We start from the raw sequence: 18,735 nt of genomic DNA on the forward strand, positions 1-18,735 counted from the left end.
CACAGCCCAGCCAGGCTAAAGAGCAACCCAGGGAGACGATGAGCAGCACTAGCACAGACCTGGGATCAGAGATAATGACCAGGACTCTCCCCTGCTGGGAGGGAGAATCAGTGCCTCAGAACAATACATTAGTTCTGAGCAACTTGAATCAATTTGTCTTGATGCTTAATTGATTGTGAAAAACGAACTGCATTGGAAGTATAGGAAGACTTCTGTCTAGGCCATTGTAATCCCAAAACAATGTTGAGTAGAAGGCTTGTTTTGAATATTTACAGGGCAATTTTCAGAGGTAGTGTAGGAGCTCTAGGGGCTTCCGGATTTAGTGTAGAGCCAAGTTAATAACATGCAGGTAATAGACCACTATGTTCATTAGTGATTACCATTGCTAAGCAGGACATACACAGTACAGTAACACTGCATGCCTCACCTCAGCTGCTACTGTAACTGGCCTATATTTTCTTAGAATTCCAGCTGAATTTGTAATTTGAAAGGACACAGGAAGAAGGATGGGGTGGTGGGGGAGTCACCATTTTACTCCAGGCTAAATCTTCCCTGGGCAGAAGTACAGCTGACTAAAGCACTTCCTCAATCTTTCTCTCTCTCTCTCTCTCTCTCTTTCTCTCTCTCTCATCTATGTAGCCTCCTTCTCTTTATTCAGCTGCACTAGTATGGAAGGGAACGACAGGGGAAAGCAAATACCTGGTGTGTGCACACCATATCGCTTTCACCGCTTCTATGTATTCAGATTAGTGCAGATGAAGATAAAAGAAAGCAGATTAGGAGAGGAAACCGTTTTAGAATATTGAGATGCACCCAGCCTAAATCTCCCACTGCACCTCTGAGAATGGATCCTAAATCCTCCACTGGTCTGCGGTCTTTGGTTTCTGCTATGCCTGAGAGAGCCAGAGACACAAAGAGAGAGGGCTCATCCATGGCTATAAGTCCTCTCTGGAACAATGGCTGGAGCTTAGACTCAGCTGTCCCTGTCATGCACCCCACTCTACAGTACCAGCCATTCCACTGACTGATTGGAAGGTTTGATACTTAAGGGTTTGCTGGAGAGAAGTGGTGACATTGTTCAAGAGTTATGTCTGGTTGGTTGGCATGTCATCTTAAACAGGAGAGCTTATTGCACTCTGTCATAGTACGATTCAGTTCAAGATTGTAGAGTACATGAAGTCTGATCAGTTCACACAGTTGGACAGCCTATGCCAGTCAGTGCTAGATCATCACAGAGGACAAATCTGGGTAGTGCCTTTCCAAATGTTTTCCAGCATCTCCGTCTCTTGCTCTGTGATTGGAGAGGCATCACATGCTGTGTCTGAGTGAGGGAGAGGATCTCTGGCTGTTTTTTATTGTCTGTTTTGACAGCAGAGAGAGAGTGTGTAAGTAGGTCAGGGAACAAGAGAGGATTAACTGGGTACTCATGGGAGTCACTCCGAGACACTGCAGCTGGAACCCAGACAATAACACCAACGGATCCATATCGGCTCAAAATGCCCACGACCTTAGGTTACTCTGGGGTTAGAATGACTTGGGTAATTTGTATATTGCCAAGATGTCTCCCCTTCCCACCTTTGATGTTACCCAAGACTACAGTCTCTCGCACGCCTTGAACCTTCAAGCATCGGAGTTGTTTACATGTGTAATATGCTGTTCCTGCTTCTGCTGCTGTTTGGTGTGTTGTTTGGTACTAAGCCTGCAGTAGACTTCTGCTGCTGTTTGGTGTGTTGTTTGGTATTAAGCCTGCAGTAGACTTCTGCTGCTGTTTGGTGTGTTGTTTGATACTAAGCCTGCAGTAGACTTCTGCTGCTGTTTGGTGTGTTGTTTGGTACTAAGCCTTCGGTAGATTGTTCTGGTTAAAAGCATTCAGGTTGGTAGTAAATTCCATTTCATTCAGTAAATTTAAGAGATTAACTGAAATTCTCATTCAATGATTGAAAAGTGGCAGTTATTTTCTATTAGTATTTTTCCAATTCCAATCCTAGAATTTAATTGTTATTTCAATTCACCTCCGGAATAGACTTAACCCGAAGGAGGTCTGATAAAATAACTGAAATGTAAAATGTAATATTGTTTAATTAACTGCTTACATCATTTGGAATAAGGAGCTCCTGCGATGAGTTTGAGTCCATTCCTAATGAGAGAGAGAATACATGACTTAACAAACCCTTTCATACAGTCATTCATATATTCATCTTTTACATTTGGCTTGCAGGTCAAGCAAACCAGCATGATACATGAGAAATATTTTCAGTGTTATAACGGCTAGATTTAGCTAAGCAGCTCATTTCCATTTGAATAGACTTCTATTTAACACGCCAGGGTGTCTTATTTCTCCAGGCTCTATGATACTGTGGCGGAACACATCATTTCTTATAATAGTTCCCCTTTTCACTGCCAGATATGGAGAGCCATTTATGAGAGAAAACTGTTGGGAGCTTCTTCAAATTTTCACTCCCACAAGCACATAATCAGCTGGGCTAATGACATGGATCCATTCCCTCTCACTACTGGAGAAAGAGATACTAGATCTTAACAGGAGACATACTATGTCTGCTCATCCTTCCCTGACAAACTGTTGATGTGACTGATATTTGGCAGCTGATAGGAAAACATGACTAATAGAATGAAAGACGATTACAGTAAATATCAAGCCAAAATCTAGCTCTTGTGTAGTTAGTGTAACAGGTTGGCTTTGAGTAAGATCAGCATTCAAGAGAAGGCATTAGTTCTAGTCTGGATGTATACTGTCCGATGCCTAAGTCTCCTACAGCTTTAACTATTGCTACTCACTCCTACAACAACTTGCACCTGTTATCCTTGTGAATAGCCATAGAGTTAAACGTATTTGACTGCCATGTGGGCTAAATAAAGGACAGTAAACTCATACCGGGTAGAATGGTTGTAGCCTGCTGGCTCATGGTACTCTGCTGCATGTTCTGCTGCATGTTCTGCTGCATGTTCTGCTGCATGTTCTGCTGCATGTTCTGCTGCATGTTCTGCTGTATGTTCTGCTGCATGTTCTGCTGCATGGATAGCTGATGTAGCTTGGCCAACTAGGACACAAAGGGAGAAAGAACATATCAAATGACAGTGGGATTGTAAGGTTACTCGTAACAGTTCAATAGCAGTTTGGATACTTTGCGGTATAATAAGTAAATGAAAGTATATTTATACTGCTAATGGTAACTACAGTATATATAACCCCACTTACCTCTGTATGAGGAATGCCATATTGGTTTTGTACAGTGTAGGCCTGGAAGAGATCACTCTACATTAGGCAAATGACAGTAATAAAACAGTGTTATGCCAATAACCACTTAGCAGACAGTGTATATAAGTGCATCACTGATATATCATATTTATGCAGTTTACTATATCAACAATTGGTAAGTACACTACATATATAAAAATGTGGACACCCCTTCAAATTAGTGGATTTGGCTATTTCAGCCATACCCGTTGCTGACAGGTGTATAAAATCGCACACAGCCATGCAATTTCCATAGACAAACATTGGCAGTAGAATGGCCTTAGGGAAAAGCTCAGTGACTTTCAACGTGGCACCGTCATAGGATACCACCTTTACAACAAGACAGTTCATCAAATTTCTGCCCTGCTAGAGTTGCCCCAGTCAACTCTAAGTATTGTTATTGTGAAGTGGAAACATCTAGGAGCAACAACAGCTCAGCTGTGAAGTGGTAGGCCACTCTTACAGAACGGGACCGCCGAGTGCTAAAGCACGTAGCACGTAAAAATCATCTGTCTTCGGTTTAAATACTCACTACCAAGTTCCAAACTACCTCTGGAAGCAACGTCAGCACAATAGCTGCTTGTCAGGAGCTTCATATAAGGGGTTTCCATGGCCGAGCAGCCGCACACAAGCCTAAGATCACAATGCCAAGCATCGGCTGGAGTGATGTAAAGCTCTGTAACGTGCCTCCTGTAGTAACTCCACTCTCTGTTACCTCAACTCACTCGCAATCTCTTTTCCTTTCTTCTCCCTGTCCTCGCTCTCTCATCCCGCTTCCCTGACTTCCCCTCCATTCTCTCTTCTCCTCTCTCTTCCCCTCCTCTCTCTCCCCTCCTCCCAGCCCTCAGTGCTATCCTCCTGCTCTCTCATTAGTCAGGGTGGTGTCCATGTATCCCCATGGTCAGGCCAGACAGCACTTAGCTAAACTAAATTCTGACCGCCGGCAGCAGTCTGACTTGTATTACCACTCCATGGCCATAATCTGGAGGAGAGGTTGTATACGCTCCCCTACTATGCACCAAAACCACACAATAAACTGGAAGAACAGAAAACATGGTCAGACCATGGCTAATACTGTCATATTTTGATCACTAGGAGAGACACATCAGAATCAATAATCAGAATTGACAGAAGGGACCAGATCTAACCACTGGAAAGTTTTATTTTTTACAATTGTTTGTTCAGTTATGTATCAGAAGAACCGCGGGGAGGCTCCCAGAGCCATTCTGAAATAAATGATTACAATAGCTAGCTAAAGTGTGAATCACCACAGGCCGTTTCACCTCCCCGAGAACATCAAGAAGAGACAATAAGAGATGTGTTGCTTTACATACAGTATCCATGTATGTACTGTACAGGGCCAGTCAGGACCCTGGTGGTCCGGTGTAGGTGCTGGTGACCAGTCTATGCTGTGTTTTTGTGGTGCCTGCAATGTGTTTTTATGATGACCAGTCTTCGCAGTGCTTTGCTGTGTTTTTGCTGGTGACCAGCCTTCGCTGTGTTTTGCTGGTGACCAGTCTTAGCTGTGTTTTTGTTGGTGACCAGCCATTGCTGTGTTTTGGAAACTGGTGACCAGCTTATGAAAAACCAAGTCACATCATGCTGGCTTGCAAAGTGATGTTTAAGTCCTATGGAATTGAGCCAGAGTGGGGATATCCAACAATTTGAACATTTAGACAAATTTGTGCTTCACATTTGAGAGAAATATGTTTTTTGTGTGTATGGAAAATTTCAGGGATTTTTCTTTTTCAGCTCATGGAACATGGGACCAACACTTTACATGTTGCGTTTATATTTTTGTTGACTGTAAAATCCAGTGTCCAAAACACAGCGAAGGCTGGTCACCAGCAAAACCAGCTAGACTATGCTGGACAGACCAGCTTGACCAACTAGACCATGCTGGTCAGACCACCTCGACCAACTAGACCATGCTGGTCAGACCATCTTGACCAACTAGACCATGCTGGTCAGACCAGCTCTGACCAGCATCCAACCAGCACTGACTAGCATAGTTTATAGAGTTATAAACTCTAGGTCCCTATAGCCTCTTTGTGACAGTTAGACTGATATGAAAAGATGAGGGGGTAATATGAAACGGTTGGTAGAGGGGTAATGGAGTGCCTTGTGGTATTTAGTCACAGCAGTTATCATGTTTGTGATGCTATGTTGGAACAATGGCTGCAGATTAGGCTCAGCTGTTGGTTATTTTGTTCAATGTTATTATAGCTCAAAGTTCTACTTTGGACCACTTTTGTATTCATAGTTTGAGGTGTTAGTGTAACCTCAGTTCATCTATCACTCACCTGCTGCAGGTCAAGCCCCCCCTGGGAGACTGAGTACAGAGGGTGGGGGGTAAAGTCTGATGCCTCAAACACCTGAACATACACACAGGGAGAACAGATATTCATTTAGCTTTTGAAGGAAGCTCATTCGTTACATACTGTAAAGCAGAGGAGGCTAGTGGGTTGTGCTATAGGAGGATGGGCTCATTGTAATGGCTGGAATAAACGGAATGGAATAAAACATGTGGTTCCCATCTGTTTGATGTATTTGACTCCGTTCCATTAATGCCATTACAGCCATTACAATGAATCTGTCCTCTTATAGGTCCTCCCAGCAGCCTCCTCTGCTGTAAACACAGAGTACCTAGGATAAGCAAAGCAGACATACTAATAGTAAAAACATGGAAGCTAAATTCATGTAATAAATCAAGGAGTAGTAGTCTTTTAAAGAGTCATCCCAGAGCATTTTCAACATCATAAAACCATACAGATATATTGGTAAATCCCACAGACTACATTCATTTTCCAACTGAAATGTTTAACTGAAAACCTCTTCTGTTCCTCTGAAATGTAAAGTAAAATATATAATGATTTTCTTCCTTCTGGAGTGTATTGACTGAAGTAAAGATCAAATAGGGCCATAGTGGTCCTTGGAGCTCCATGTCTAACTCTCTTTGTCTGGCTAATGGTATGAATTACCATCAGAGGAGGCTGTTGGGAGGAGCTATAGGAGGATGGGCTCATTGTAATGGCTGGAATGGAATCAATTGAACTGAGTCAAACACATCAAACATATGGAAACTGTTCCATTCCAGTCATTACAATGAGCCCGTTCTCCTATAGCTCCACCCACCAGCCTCCTCTGGTCACCATCCAGCTGAGTGTTTCCCATTCCAGTTCATTTTTCTCCTCAGACAAATTACACAAACACTCCTTATCACTGCTCTGTATTCATTAAAGTGCTTCATCTTCCTCTGACCATAGCTTCACCCTGCAGTTAATTTGATATCTTATTATGAGCACTCTCTCAACTCAATACCATATCAGAGGCTCAGACAGCTCATATACTGTAACAGGGTTTGGATCCCCAGGACAGGCAGGCATAGCAACCAGGCTCCACCGCGGTCCAGCCCAACGCTAGAGGTCTATAGACAGTGGCTAAAATGTTTTAATCCATGGCGGTCCTGACATCTCCCCCACACCCAATCTCATCCCCCTATACTCACACAAATACATACAACCCCAAAGTAGCAAAATAACCTCTTGTATTCACACTGGGTCATGAACCATAACTAGGGATCTTACATAGAATGGTGCTTTAAAGTCCCTCAATAAGTACACTGGACTATATTTCACACGATACGTCTATACAGGGATGTGTTTGTGGCGTTCTCACCTGGTTGCCAGAGATGAGAAGTGCTCCTGGGGAGAGGCTGGGCCGGTAAGGAATAGTAGCGCCTTTCGGAGGAGACTGGGGAGTCAAACATAGGACAAGGGGTCTGGTGTGGTGACATATCGAAACACCTTTATCACTAAAAATAAATATGACAAATGCAAGTAAAAAATGTGTGTGATGGATTTGATCTTTTAAATGTAGCTATTGTTGTGTCACTTATGCTGTGTGTGAGGGAAAGAAATATGGAGCAAATGGCGTTGAAGCAGGATGACAATGAATGGTGTATTAAAGTACTAATGACATTTACATGACATTTGTCACCTTGTTTTTCTCATGGTGACATTAGTCATTAATTGAACAGTTCAACCATTGAAACAGCAGCTCTTTAGGGTTGATTGGATTGTTCTTGGGTTTGTAATCTCAGCCTTCAACTCAAGTTGTTCAACATCCCTTTGGATATGTCAAATGCACTGCACCCCCCCCCCCCCCACGCACGCACGCACGCACGCACTTAACTGACAAAAACCTACTCCCATTCAGAGAAAACTCAAACTCACCAATTATAATTTATCATAAGGATGCATGGTCTTCTGGAAATGTGGAGCATATTTTCTGCGGCAGCATATTCTTTGTATAACTTTGCATAATTTACATCCTGAAGCCAAAAGCAAGACCCCGCTGGAAGTTTTTTCCCTTTCCCCCCCACTCCTGTTCCTCAAGAGAACAGTTGTTTAAAGGTGAACACACTTTGCTGCAGGTCAGTTTGTTTTTGGGTTAAGAGCTTGATGTCCTTTTCCAACAATGGAAAACTTGAGCCAGGGTGCTTTCCTCTGTGACTGCCTCATCAGGCTGCTCCATAATAAGGTTTCTCAGAGTCTAATAGGGTCCGCGAGCAAAGATCAGAGGATGCTGACTAATGTGTTCAGAGTCGAGGAGAAGTTAACTTTAGCTGGCTCTTCAGGACGGATGCGCCACATTTCCCTAAAGCTCAGATTAGTGGAACTGTTAGTGGCTATTAATACCTCTCATCTATACTGCTCAAAAAAATAAAGGGAACACTTAAACAACACATCCTAGATCTGAATGAAATAAATAATCTTGTTCAATACTTTTTTCTTTACATAGTTGAATGTGCTGACAACAAAATCACACAAAAATAATCAATGGAAATCCAATTTATCAACCCATGGAGGTCTGGATTTGGAGTCACACTCAAAAGTAAAGTGGAAAACCACACTACAGGCTGATCCAACTTTGATGTAATGTCCTTAAAACAAGTCAAAATGAGGCTCAGTAGTGTGTGTGGCCTCCACGTGCCTGTATGACCTCCCTACAACGCCTGGGCATGCTCCTGATGAGGTGGCGGATGGTCTCCTGAGGGATCTCCTCCCAGACCTGGACTAAAGCATTCGCCAACTCCTGGACAGTCTGTGGTGCAACGTGGCGTTGGTGGATGGAGCAAGACATGATGCCCCAGATGTGCTCAATTGGATTCAGGTCTGGGGAACGGGCGGGCCAGTCCATAGCATCAATGCCTTCCTCTTGCAGGAACTGCTGACACACTCCAGCCACATGAGGTCTAGCATTGTCTTGCATTAGGAGGAACCCAGGGCCAACCGCACCAGCATATGGTCTCACAAGGGGTCTGAGGATCTCATCTCGGTACCTAATGGCAGTCAGGCTACCTCTGGCTAGCACATGGAGGGCTGTGCGGCCCCCCAAAGAAATGCCACCCCACACCATGACTGACCCACCGCCAAACCGGTCATGCTGGAGGATGTTGCAGGCAGCAGAACGTTCTCTACAGCGTCTCCAGACTCTGTCACGTCTGTCACGTGCTCAGTGTGAACCTGCTTTCATCTGTGAAGAGCACAGGGCGCCAGTGGCGAATTTGCCAATCTTGGTGTTCTCTGGCAAATGCCAAACGTCCTGCACGGTGTTGGGCTGTAAGCACAACCCCCACCTGTGGACGTCGGGCCCTCATACCATCCTCATGGAGTCTGTTTCTGACCGTTTGAGCAGACACATGCACATGCAGACACATGTGGCCTGCTGGAGGTCATTTTGCAGGGCTCTGGCAGTGCTCCTCCTGCTCCTCCTTGCACAAAGGCGGAGGTAGCGGTCCTGCTGCTGGGTTGTTGCCCTCCTACGGCCTCCTCCACGTCTCCTGATGTACTGGCCTGTCTCCTGGTAGCGCCTCCATGCTCTGGACACTACGTTGACAGACACAGCAAACCTTCTTGCCACAGCTTGCATTGATGTGCCATCCTGGATGAGCTGCACTACCTGAGCCATTTGTGTGGGTTGTAGACTCCGTCTCATGCTACCACTAGAGTGAAAGCACCGGCAGCATTCAAAAGTGACCAAAACATCAGCCAGGAAGCATAGGAACTGAGAAGTGGTCTGTGGTCCCCACCTGCAGAACCACTCCTTTATTGGGGGTGTCTTGCTAATTGCCTATAATGTCCACCTGTTGTCTATTCCATTTGCACAACAGCATGTGAAATGTATTGTCAATCAGTGTTGCTTCCTAAGTGGACAGTTTGATTTCACAGAAGTGTGATTGACTTGGAGTTACATTGTGTTGTTTAAGTGTTCCCTTTATTTTTTTGAGCAGTGTATATTCTTGGTATGGCAATAATTCAATCAAATCAACACTATGGATAGCACCCAAGCTGGACAAATATAATATTGCTCTTGTGCCACGAAAATGCAGAAACACTGTTATTGTTACTCCAGTAACAGTGTAGTGTAGGTTTGATTGAATTCCACCCATGGTTATGGATGTGTGTGTGTGTGTGTGTGTGAGGGGGATAGGAAAGGGAGAAGGAGAGAAACGGCGCCCTACCTCCAGGATTACAGTGCAGATGAGCTTGACACACTGGATTACAGAGTCCTGACTCCCCGATATCGTCACCCCTCGCTCAGTAGAGTTTGGCAGCAAATCCCCTGCCACCTGTATCTGTGCTCCGGTGCTCTGCCAATGATAGGGGTTAAAGGAAAGGATTACACCGATTCAGAAACATTTGGCATTCTAATAATCACACTGACATGGGTCCATCTCTGTGGTTTGTTGACCTTTTTAAAAAATGTATGCTGTTCTTGTCTATTGATGTTCTGTATTATGTGATTCTGTATTATGTTTCATGTTTTGTGTGGACCCCAGGAAGAGTAGCTGCTGCTTTTGCAACAGCTACTGGATATCCTAATAAAATACCCCAAAAAATAGAAGGGTCGTTCCACAAAATGAGTCCCGTTTGGGTAGTGTAACTTAAAAAACAACCACATTTTTACATTCTGTCATGATGAGCACATTTTCAATTTAATAAAAAACATGTTTTCCCATCTCAAGAGGCACATTTATTTTTTGACAAATAAAGTAACAGGGTTGACCGTAACAAGGTTGACGATTTCATCTTAAATCAGCCATGAATCCTCTTGTGACAAGGGAATGGAAGCTTGTTGTGTGCAACAGGGAGGGGCAATTGAATTCAAGCTTCACAATTGATTGATTTCTTTAAAAATGTCTAGCCTGTCTATCTGTGGGTAACAGGGTTGAAGAGTTATGTTCGACCCACTCAGTTTTCCACCACAAAACACCAGAAAATGTCCAAAGAGAGTAGAACCATCTCACCTGATTTTACACTATGATTTGACTATTAAATGTTCAATGTTTCTTTAGAAAAATATATTTAAAAATGAATAGTTACAACATATTAAAACAAGAGTTCAGTTCATGTAACAGACCTTGGGGACAGGTGAAAAAAATGTTTACCTTAAAATGAATCACTAATCACATGAAAAAAAGAATCTTCAGAAATGACTTTGTCAGAGTAACAAAATAACTCGGGCTTTACAATGATGGTGAAAACCTGGATAAATGTTGGAGTTAAGTGGATTAAAATCTTCAGAGAAGTTACAGAGAGTGCACAGAGAGAAAATACTGAATTTATTTATAATACAAATCATATTTATTGAATGTTCCATGTGGTCTATATTAAAGGGCACTTCACTTAATATAACAGGCTTTTAAAATCCAACATCGGTGCATAATTTCTACTTAAAATATCAAAGGGGACTCATTTTGTGGAATGACCCAGAGATGAAAAAAGGGGTTTTCCCCCTCATTTCACAGAGTAAGCTTAGTGACTTTGTGATAAGCGTAGCACTAAACCTTGGGTGGTCATGGATGGATGGATGGAAAGACCTGCATACAAATAGCAGTGCTCTGCAAGTAAAATAAGCTTGCAGTAGAGTCAAAGCACAGTGCAACTGCCACTCTATTTGAACAAACAGAATACATAACGCATCCTGACCACAGGATATCGTGTATGGTTCCCGATAGTAGCTTAGTGCCCCTGAGATAAACACAAACCGGACATGAAACAGACTGGCATATATAGTCGCCTGGAGCGCTGATCAGGGAAGGGACTAGCTATCTCCCCACTCTGGCTACAGTCACGTAAAATGGCTGCCTTTTTTAAACTCTAAAGGGCCTTGTTTCTTGCCTCAAGTCAACAATATTTTTGATATTTTCCACCAACTCAATCATCATCCCCTTATCGTAGCTTTCTTTAAACAAGTGTCAGCTCATCCAGATACGAAGCTGTGGACAGAGGTGATAGGGAGGTATGACGGGGATGCTCAATTTAGCTAGCCTGTTTGCCAGTTTGTTTTTGCTTTAGGGCTCTATACAATCTGTATTGCTGAAACATTACTGATTATGTGATAGAAATGTAAAGGTAATTTCCGATTGAGCTGACATATGCAACATATACCGTGAATGCAGTCTCTGCTAATGTGGGAACATTGCCCTTAAATTTCAATCATGCTGAACTTCCTCGATATGGATTGAATAGAGACTATAGTTAACTTCTGGTAACTGAATGTAGGTAGTTATTCTGAAGTCTCTCACCTCTCTGATCTCCCTAATCTTGGCCCCTCCCTTGCCGATGAGGGAGCCACACTGGCTGGCTGGGATGACTAGTCGTAGGGTCACTGGGGGTTTGCTGCTGATGGTGCCGTTGGCCACCAGTGTAGTGAGGTCCTGGAGAGAGGGTTGAAAAGGAGGAGGAATAGATAGAGACAGGGACAGAGGAAGAGAGAGAGAGAAAGATGGATGATAAGTCATTGATGGCATAATACCTAAAAACTCGGCTTCGATTGAAGGGGGGTCTTGAGTGGCCCTGTAAAGGTAAAGCCTTGGCCTCAGTCAGGTTGTTTAAAATGTTCCTTCATTTGACCAGGTAATAAACCAGGTAGTAAATAGCCTCTCCTTCACTCCGGTGTGGGCGGAGATTGAGCTAGTAATTAATGAACAGTAAGGCTCCCGAAGCCTTTGAAATGTAAATGGCCCTCGCTATCTCTCTGTCTATCAGCGAACATCCCAATAACTCAGCCTGAATACAAGTCTCTCCCCCTCTCTCTCCGTATGCCCTGGCAGAATGCAAAGCGCACCGCATGTATTTCAAACAGAATGCGTTAACTAGGCGGTGTGCGATAATAATTTCACGTACTTTACAGAGGTGCCCTCCAGGTAATTTGAGCAAAAAAACATTTATTTCTCCAACAATTCTTGTAAGCCTACTTTTTAAATAGAAAACCCATGTATCTAATGCAGCTATGATCCTTGGTTTTCTCTCAGTGTCTATATTAAGTGAGGCAGAAGGATCTAGGCAACATGGCTGACGTGGAGTTGTCTCATTATATGAGGAGCACGTAGCTCATCAGTGGGATCGCAGGGCTCTGGGCATCATCTCCCAGATTTGATCTAAAAATACGCGTCATATCTTTACAACTGTGAATGGCACGATCCTTGCTCACTCACCAAACTCGGTGAACAACTCTCAAAAGCAAATTGGCGTAAATACGTCCGGGGGTTACAAGAATCTGCAGTCACACAAAGAGGCGCTGGGCATAGTCCCCCGTGTTTGCTGTGGTTAGGATGATGAGACATCAATGGAGAATGACTAAACTGCTCCAAATAAAATCTCCTTTCCTGGGAGAAACAAGTCAAGTACAACATGTACAGTTGAAGTTGGAAGTTTACATACACTTTAGCCAAATACATTTAAACTCAGTTTTTCACAATTCCTGACATTTAATTCAAGTAAAAATTCCCTGTCTTACATCTCAGTTAGGATCACCACTTTATTTTAAGAATGTGAAATGTCAGAATAATAGTAGAGAGAAGGATTTATTTCAGCTTTCATTTCTTTCATCATATTCCCAGTGGGTCAGAAGTATTTGGTAGCATTGCTTTTAAATTGTTTAACTTGGGTCAAACATTTCGGGTAGCCTTGCTTCAATATATCCACATAATTTTCCTCCCGATCATGATGCCCTCTATTTTGTGAAGTGCACCAGTCCCTCCTGCAGCAAAGCACCCCACAAGATGATGCCGCCGCCACCCCTGTGCTTCTGAGGTTGGGATGGTGTTCTTCGGCTTGCAAGCCTCCCCCTTTTTTCTCCAAACATAACGATGTTCATTATGGCCAAAAAGTTATATTTTTCTTTCATCAGACGAGAGGACATTTCTCCAAAAAGCATGTGCAGTTGCAAACCGTAGTCTGGCTTTTTTCTGCCGGTTTTGGAGCAGTGGCTCTTCCTTGCTGAGCAGCCTTTCAGGTTATGTCGATATAGGACTCATTTTGCACCTGTTTCTTCCAGCATCTTCACAAGGTCCTTTGCTGTTGTTCTGAGATTGATTTGCACTTTTCGCACCAAAGTACGTTCATCTCTAGGAGACAGAACGCATCTCCATCCTGAGCGGTATGACGGCTGCGTGGTCCCATGTTGTTTATACTTGCGTACTATTGTTTGTACAGATGAACGTGGTACCTTCAGACGTTTGGAAATTTCTCCCAAGGATGAACCAGACTTGTGGAGGTCTACAATTTTTTTCTGAGGTCTTGGCTGATTTCTTTTGATTTTCCCATGATGTCAAGCAAAGAGGCACTGAGTTTGAAGGTAGGCCTTGAAATACATCCACAGGTACACCTCCAATTGACTCAAATGATGTCAATTAGCCAAACAGAAGCTTCTAAAGCTATGACATCATTTTCTGGAATTTTCCAAGCTGTTGAAAGGCACAGTCAACTTAGTGTATGTAAACCTCTGACCCACTGGAATTGTGATACAGTGAATTATAAGTGAAATAATCTGTCTGTAAACAATTGTTGGAAAAATTACTTGTGTTATGCACAAAGTAGATGTCCTAACCGACTTGCCATAACTATAGTTTGTTAACAAGAAATTTATGGAGTGGTTGAAAAACGAGTTTTAATGACTCCAACCTAACTGTATGTAAACTTCCGACTTCAACTGTATGTGTGAAATTTGTTTTGATTTAGAATGGTCCATTATCATGCACCTCTATCAAAACAGGGGCAGCGGAAAAAAATACACGTCATCTATGCACATAAATAGTAAAGGGAGGACGCTTTTCCCGTGGTTTATTTTCATGCCAGCCAGGTAGGCTATAATCCTGTTGTAAATATAAGCAATGTGCTTAATCTTAGGAAAGTTGAGGAATAAATATAGTAAGCCTCACTCTGTTTCTCACGCAATTGCATAGCCTATAGAAATGTTGCGCAACATGAGCTCATGGGCTCTCAGGAAGTGTTTGATTCGATTTTTGATTACTTATGCATTGATGTCAGAGTGATTAGAGGGACAATAGGGTGCTGAGTACCAGGCAGTTAGCAAGTTTGGCAGGCTACAAATGACTAGAAGCAGCATCAGAGCCTGGAGAAGCCTAATTACTATGACTAAATGGTCAAGTGGAATTTGACTGCCTTCATGACTAGTGACCGCTGATGTGGCGGTAATACGGTCACCGCAACAGCCCTAGGTGGAAAAGTACACATTTCCTTTCTCAAAACCAATAGTAACCTTTGACAAAAATAGCTAATTCAGCTGTACGCTTTCAATAAAACAACAACTTTGTCCACACTTTGTGGATTACAGAATCATGAATCCACTGGCAACGGAGAAGAGCGAGACCTGCATCCAGCAACATCACCAGTCACATGAGCCGTTTTTTGCATTTGTTTCAGTACAGCACTACACGCAGCGTGAGGGGGAAGGGCAAACTTCACTGAACTAGTTTCAATGTATAAAATCACTTGGGAGTCTCTGGATTTTGGGTGAACTTCTCATTTGATAACAGTAGGGAGTAGCAGAAGAGAGACAACAATATCAATTCTTAACAATACCCATTGGCCAACAAAAATGTATTTTTCTTTCTATCCTTTAATTAAAGATTTCAGACACATACCACTCAGGCATGGTGAGAGGCATGCCGTGTGCTGTAGGTCAGCCAACAGGTTGCCATGACAACTCGGGAGTTTCGGCTGAATGTAGGGTTGGGAATAGGTGAGAGCTTAAGATCTTTAATGAATGCTGCACGGCGCACTCCCAGCCAGCGTGTGTTTACTGACTGCAATGAAACAAGGCTCCGTCGACTCGACTACGCGGGGAGCGACTGTTCCAAAGCTAGGCCAGCCAAAATGTCCCTGAATCTATCATGTTAATTAGTTTGCTGATGGATAAATAGCTAAATGTTCTGCAGGTCTGCCATTATCTGTAGCTCATTAAGGGATTAAACACAAACCTCATCTGTTTAATTAATTAACACGTTAACATATTGTCATCTGCTCTTTCATCAACAGGCCTGGAGCACTGACGCATGTTCTCCCTCAAAACAATATGCTTTCCATAAACGGCATGGAGCCACTCGACTGTTACTCTCCTCTTGTCAGGGCTGTTCCAATGCCAAGCTCAATTTAATAAGTCACTATGCTGCTGCATAAAAGGCCGGGTGATAAATGTATTCATCAATGTGCTAGCTACACTTCACACGGCAATATTCTAAATGAGAAACGAAAAGGCTCTTGCACCAAGAGCAGCAACAGTCTAACTCCTATCCAACGTCAAATTCATCTGCAGTAGATGCCAACCTGGGAAGAAATGATTTTCAATGATTCATTTACAGGATGAACTGTATAAATAAAAATATATGATTGAATTGGAAACCAGGAAATTATACATCAAATAATTTGTGCAGCTGTGCCCTGCCTAAGGAAATCTCGAAGGGAAACGCTGATTGTGTTGTCTTACCTCTTCCAGTTTGTATGTGATCATGGTGAAGGCCCTGAAGACACAGTCTGTAGAGCCGGTGATGGTGATGATTCTCTCTGGACAGGAGCCCTCTGAGATGTTCACCCGTGCACTGCTCTGTAGGGGGATAGACCAAGAACCAGGGTCTAGCTTTATTTACGTTCAATTAGATGAGGAGAGCATGGTTATAGCATGTGGTGGATGGCGCAAATAAGGTGCACAGGTAAGAGGGCAGAGAGGTGAGGAGGACACAATGAGGTTAGTATGGATAAGAAGGGGTATGGTTAAATAGACGGAGGCCAAACTCCAGACCAGTTAAAAACTTCTTAGGGCTAGGCCCCTTTAATTCTCAATTTCCGCCTGAATGACGTGTCTAAAGTAAACTGTCTGTTGCTCAGGCCCTGAAGCCAGGATTTGTATATAATTGGTACCATTGGAAAGAAAACACTTTGAAGTTTGTAGAAAGTAAAGATAATGTAGGAGAATATAACACAATAGATATGGTAGGAGAAAATCCAAAGAAAAACCAACCAGAATTCATTTCTTTGTTTGAGAGACCATGCTCTTACAATGGCAAGCATAAAGGCATACGGAAAATGAGCTCCCAGGATGCACTTTTAGTACAGGGTCACAGTCTTGGAAATTCGTGTTTGCGCACGCTATGAAGACAGGATGCACCTGCTAAAATCGGTTTCCTATTGAACATATTTCTTTCCGTAAGAAATATTATAGTTTGATTACATTTTAGGGTATCTGAGGAGTAAATAGAAACGTATTTTGACTTGTTGAAACAAAGTTTAGGGGTAGATTTTCGAATTCCTTTCTCTGCATGTTGAACGAGTGGATTACTCAAATCGATGGCGCCAACTAAACAGACTTTTGGGATATAAAGAAGGATTTTATCTAACAAAACAACACTACATGTTATAGCTGGGACCCTTTGGATGACAAATCAGAGGAAGATTTTCAAAAAGTAAGTGAATATTTAATTGCTATTTGTGAATTTATGAAACCTGTGCCGGTGGAAAAATATTTTGATGTGGGGCGCCGTCTTCAAACAATCGCATGGCATGCTTTCTCTGTAATAGCTACTGTAAATCGGACAGTGCAGTTAGATTAACAAGAATTTAAGCTTTCAACCGATATAAGACACTTATATATACCTAAATGTTTAATATCCATAATTTTTAGAATTATTTATTTGAATTGCGCGCTTTCAAGTTTCACCGGAAGTTGTCCCGCTAGCAGGATGCCTAGGCTTAATACACCCTGCTCCACAGATAACTAACAATATATACTGAAGCTGGATCACCCTAAAGGGAGTTGACCTTGCAGAAACTAAACTAGGCTGGTACTCGGATTTCTCAATCAACTGTCTCTTCATTTTTCTCCAGAGCCCTGGGGTCTGGGGATTGGAGAGTGGACATATGGGTATTGGAGGTATGGTGGTACTTTAACAATGTTGATTACAGTCATCTTATGGAGTCATTCTGGCACTGTAAGGACAGAAGCCAGAGAGCCTCATATAGGGGAACTAACTAAAGGCATGCCTATTTGTCTGACTGACTGACTGGGTGGGTGGGTGGAGGGCTAACTAGCATGGATGACTGGTTTCCTGGCTGACTCATCCAGTGGCCCTACAGGGCTACATGCTCACCCAGTCTAACCGCCTCTCTGTTTCACATTCTGCTTCATAAAGTACAACATAATAGTTTTACACCAGAAGTCAGAGGGACGAGAACAAACACAATGGCAATCACATGACTGCAGCCTTGATGTTTATGAGGGAGAAATAGAAGAGACATAAAAGAAAGAAAGAGGGGGAGGAGACAAACTGAGAAATGGGGAGAGAGGGTGGTTGAGAAAGCTTGACAGGGACAGGCAGAGACAGAGAAAAGGGGGGAGAGGGAAAGACAGAGAGAAAAAAAGAGAGCTTCATACAGACAGAGAGAGAGAGAGTGCAAAAAAGGGAGAGATGAAGCCACCAGTGGCCAATAGGCAGGTCAGACTATGTGCTGTTCTGTATGCTATCCCAGTCACTCTTCCCAAACATCCAGAGAGGGTTTGAGTTTAATATTAATGCAACACAACCAATATTAGACACTGTCTCCGGTTTGATTATGTTTTGCCTTGAACTATAACCTTTTCGTGATGGTACACTTCTGGTCTACACAATAACTGGAAAATAAAGATTGCATATTGAGGCAGAAACAAGATGTGATACTGATAGCTTTGGAGCTAGTTGATATACATGCATTTCATCAACCAATGACAGGCTCTACTTTGCATGGATTATGGTAATGTGGAGTACACAGATAATGAACAGTGGTGATAAGAAGCTGGTAACATACCTCTTCTCGTATTCTTTTCACCGTCTCTCCTTTCTGGGAAAGAGAAGATGAAGGACAACTTTGAAGTGAGGTGTGTGTGTTGTGATTTGTTAAAGTGGTGTCCTCAACTTGCAGATTGAAATCCATCTGTACTTCAAATCCCTATTAAACATATACTTTTCTTCACATTGACTACATTTCCCCTCCATTGAAAAGTAATCTGAGCTAACACAGCATAGAAAAGTAGAATCCTCTACCAATCTGAGATGGATAGCACCATGCTGACATACAGTATTCTCATCCCATTCACATCTGAAATGTTAATAATATCTATCCATTTTCACTTCAATC

At 42.8% G+C, this 18,735-nt stretch overlaps 1 protein-coding gene across 3 annotated transcripts in view; it reads right to left on the reverse strand.

Moving 5' to 3' along the window:
• LOC115168487 (poly(rC)-binding protein 4) overlaps positions 1–18,735 on the reverse strand; it is a 51,906-nt gene that overhangs the window by 8,618 nt on the left and 24,553 nt on the right. For 2 of the 3 annotated variants that reach the window (XM_029723824.1, XM_029723825.1), the window contains exons 4-12: positions 18,406–18,438; positions 16,055–16,171; positions 11,850–11,981; positions 9,783–9,911; positions 6,935–7,009; positions 5,560–5,631; positions 3,218–3,274; positions 2,894–3,059; positions 2,094–2,137 (exon numbers count right to left, since the gene is read on the reverse strand). In XM_029723824.1, the coding sequence (XP_029579684.1) occupies positions 2,094–2,137; positions 2,894–3,059; positions 3,218–3,274; positions 5,560–5,631; positions 6,935–7,009; positions 9,783–9,911; positions 11,850–11,981; positions 16,055–16,171; positions 18,406–18,438 (825 nt within the window). The remainder of the gene's footprint in view (positions 1–2,093; positions 2,138–2,893; positions 3,060–3,217; positions 3,275–5,559; positions 5,632–6,934; positions 7,010–9,782; positions 9,912–11,849; positions 11,982–16,054; positions 16,172–18,405; positions 18,439–18,735) is intronic. The other variant, XM_029723826.1, reaches the window with a different exon arrangement.

This window comes from Salmo trutta, chromosome 30 (genome assembly GCF_901001165.1).
Source record: "Salmo trutta chromosome 30, fSalTru1.1, whole genome shotgun sequence".
Lineage (NCBI taxonomy): Eukaryota > Metazoa > Chordata > Actinopteri > Salmoniformes > Salmonidae > Salmo > Salmo trutta.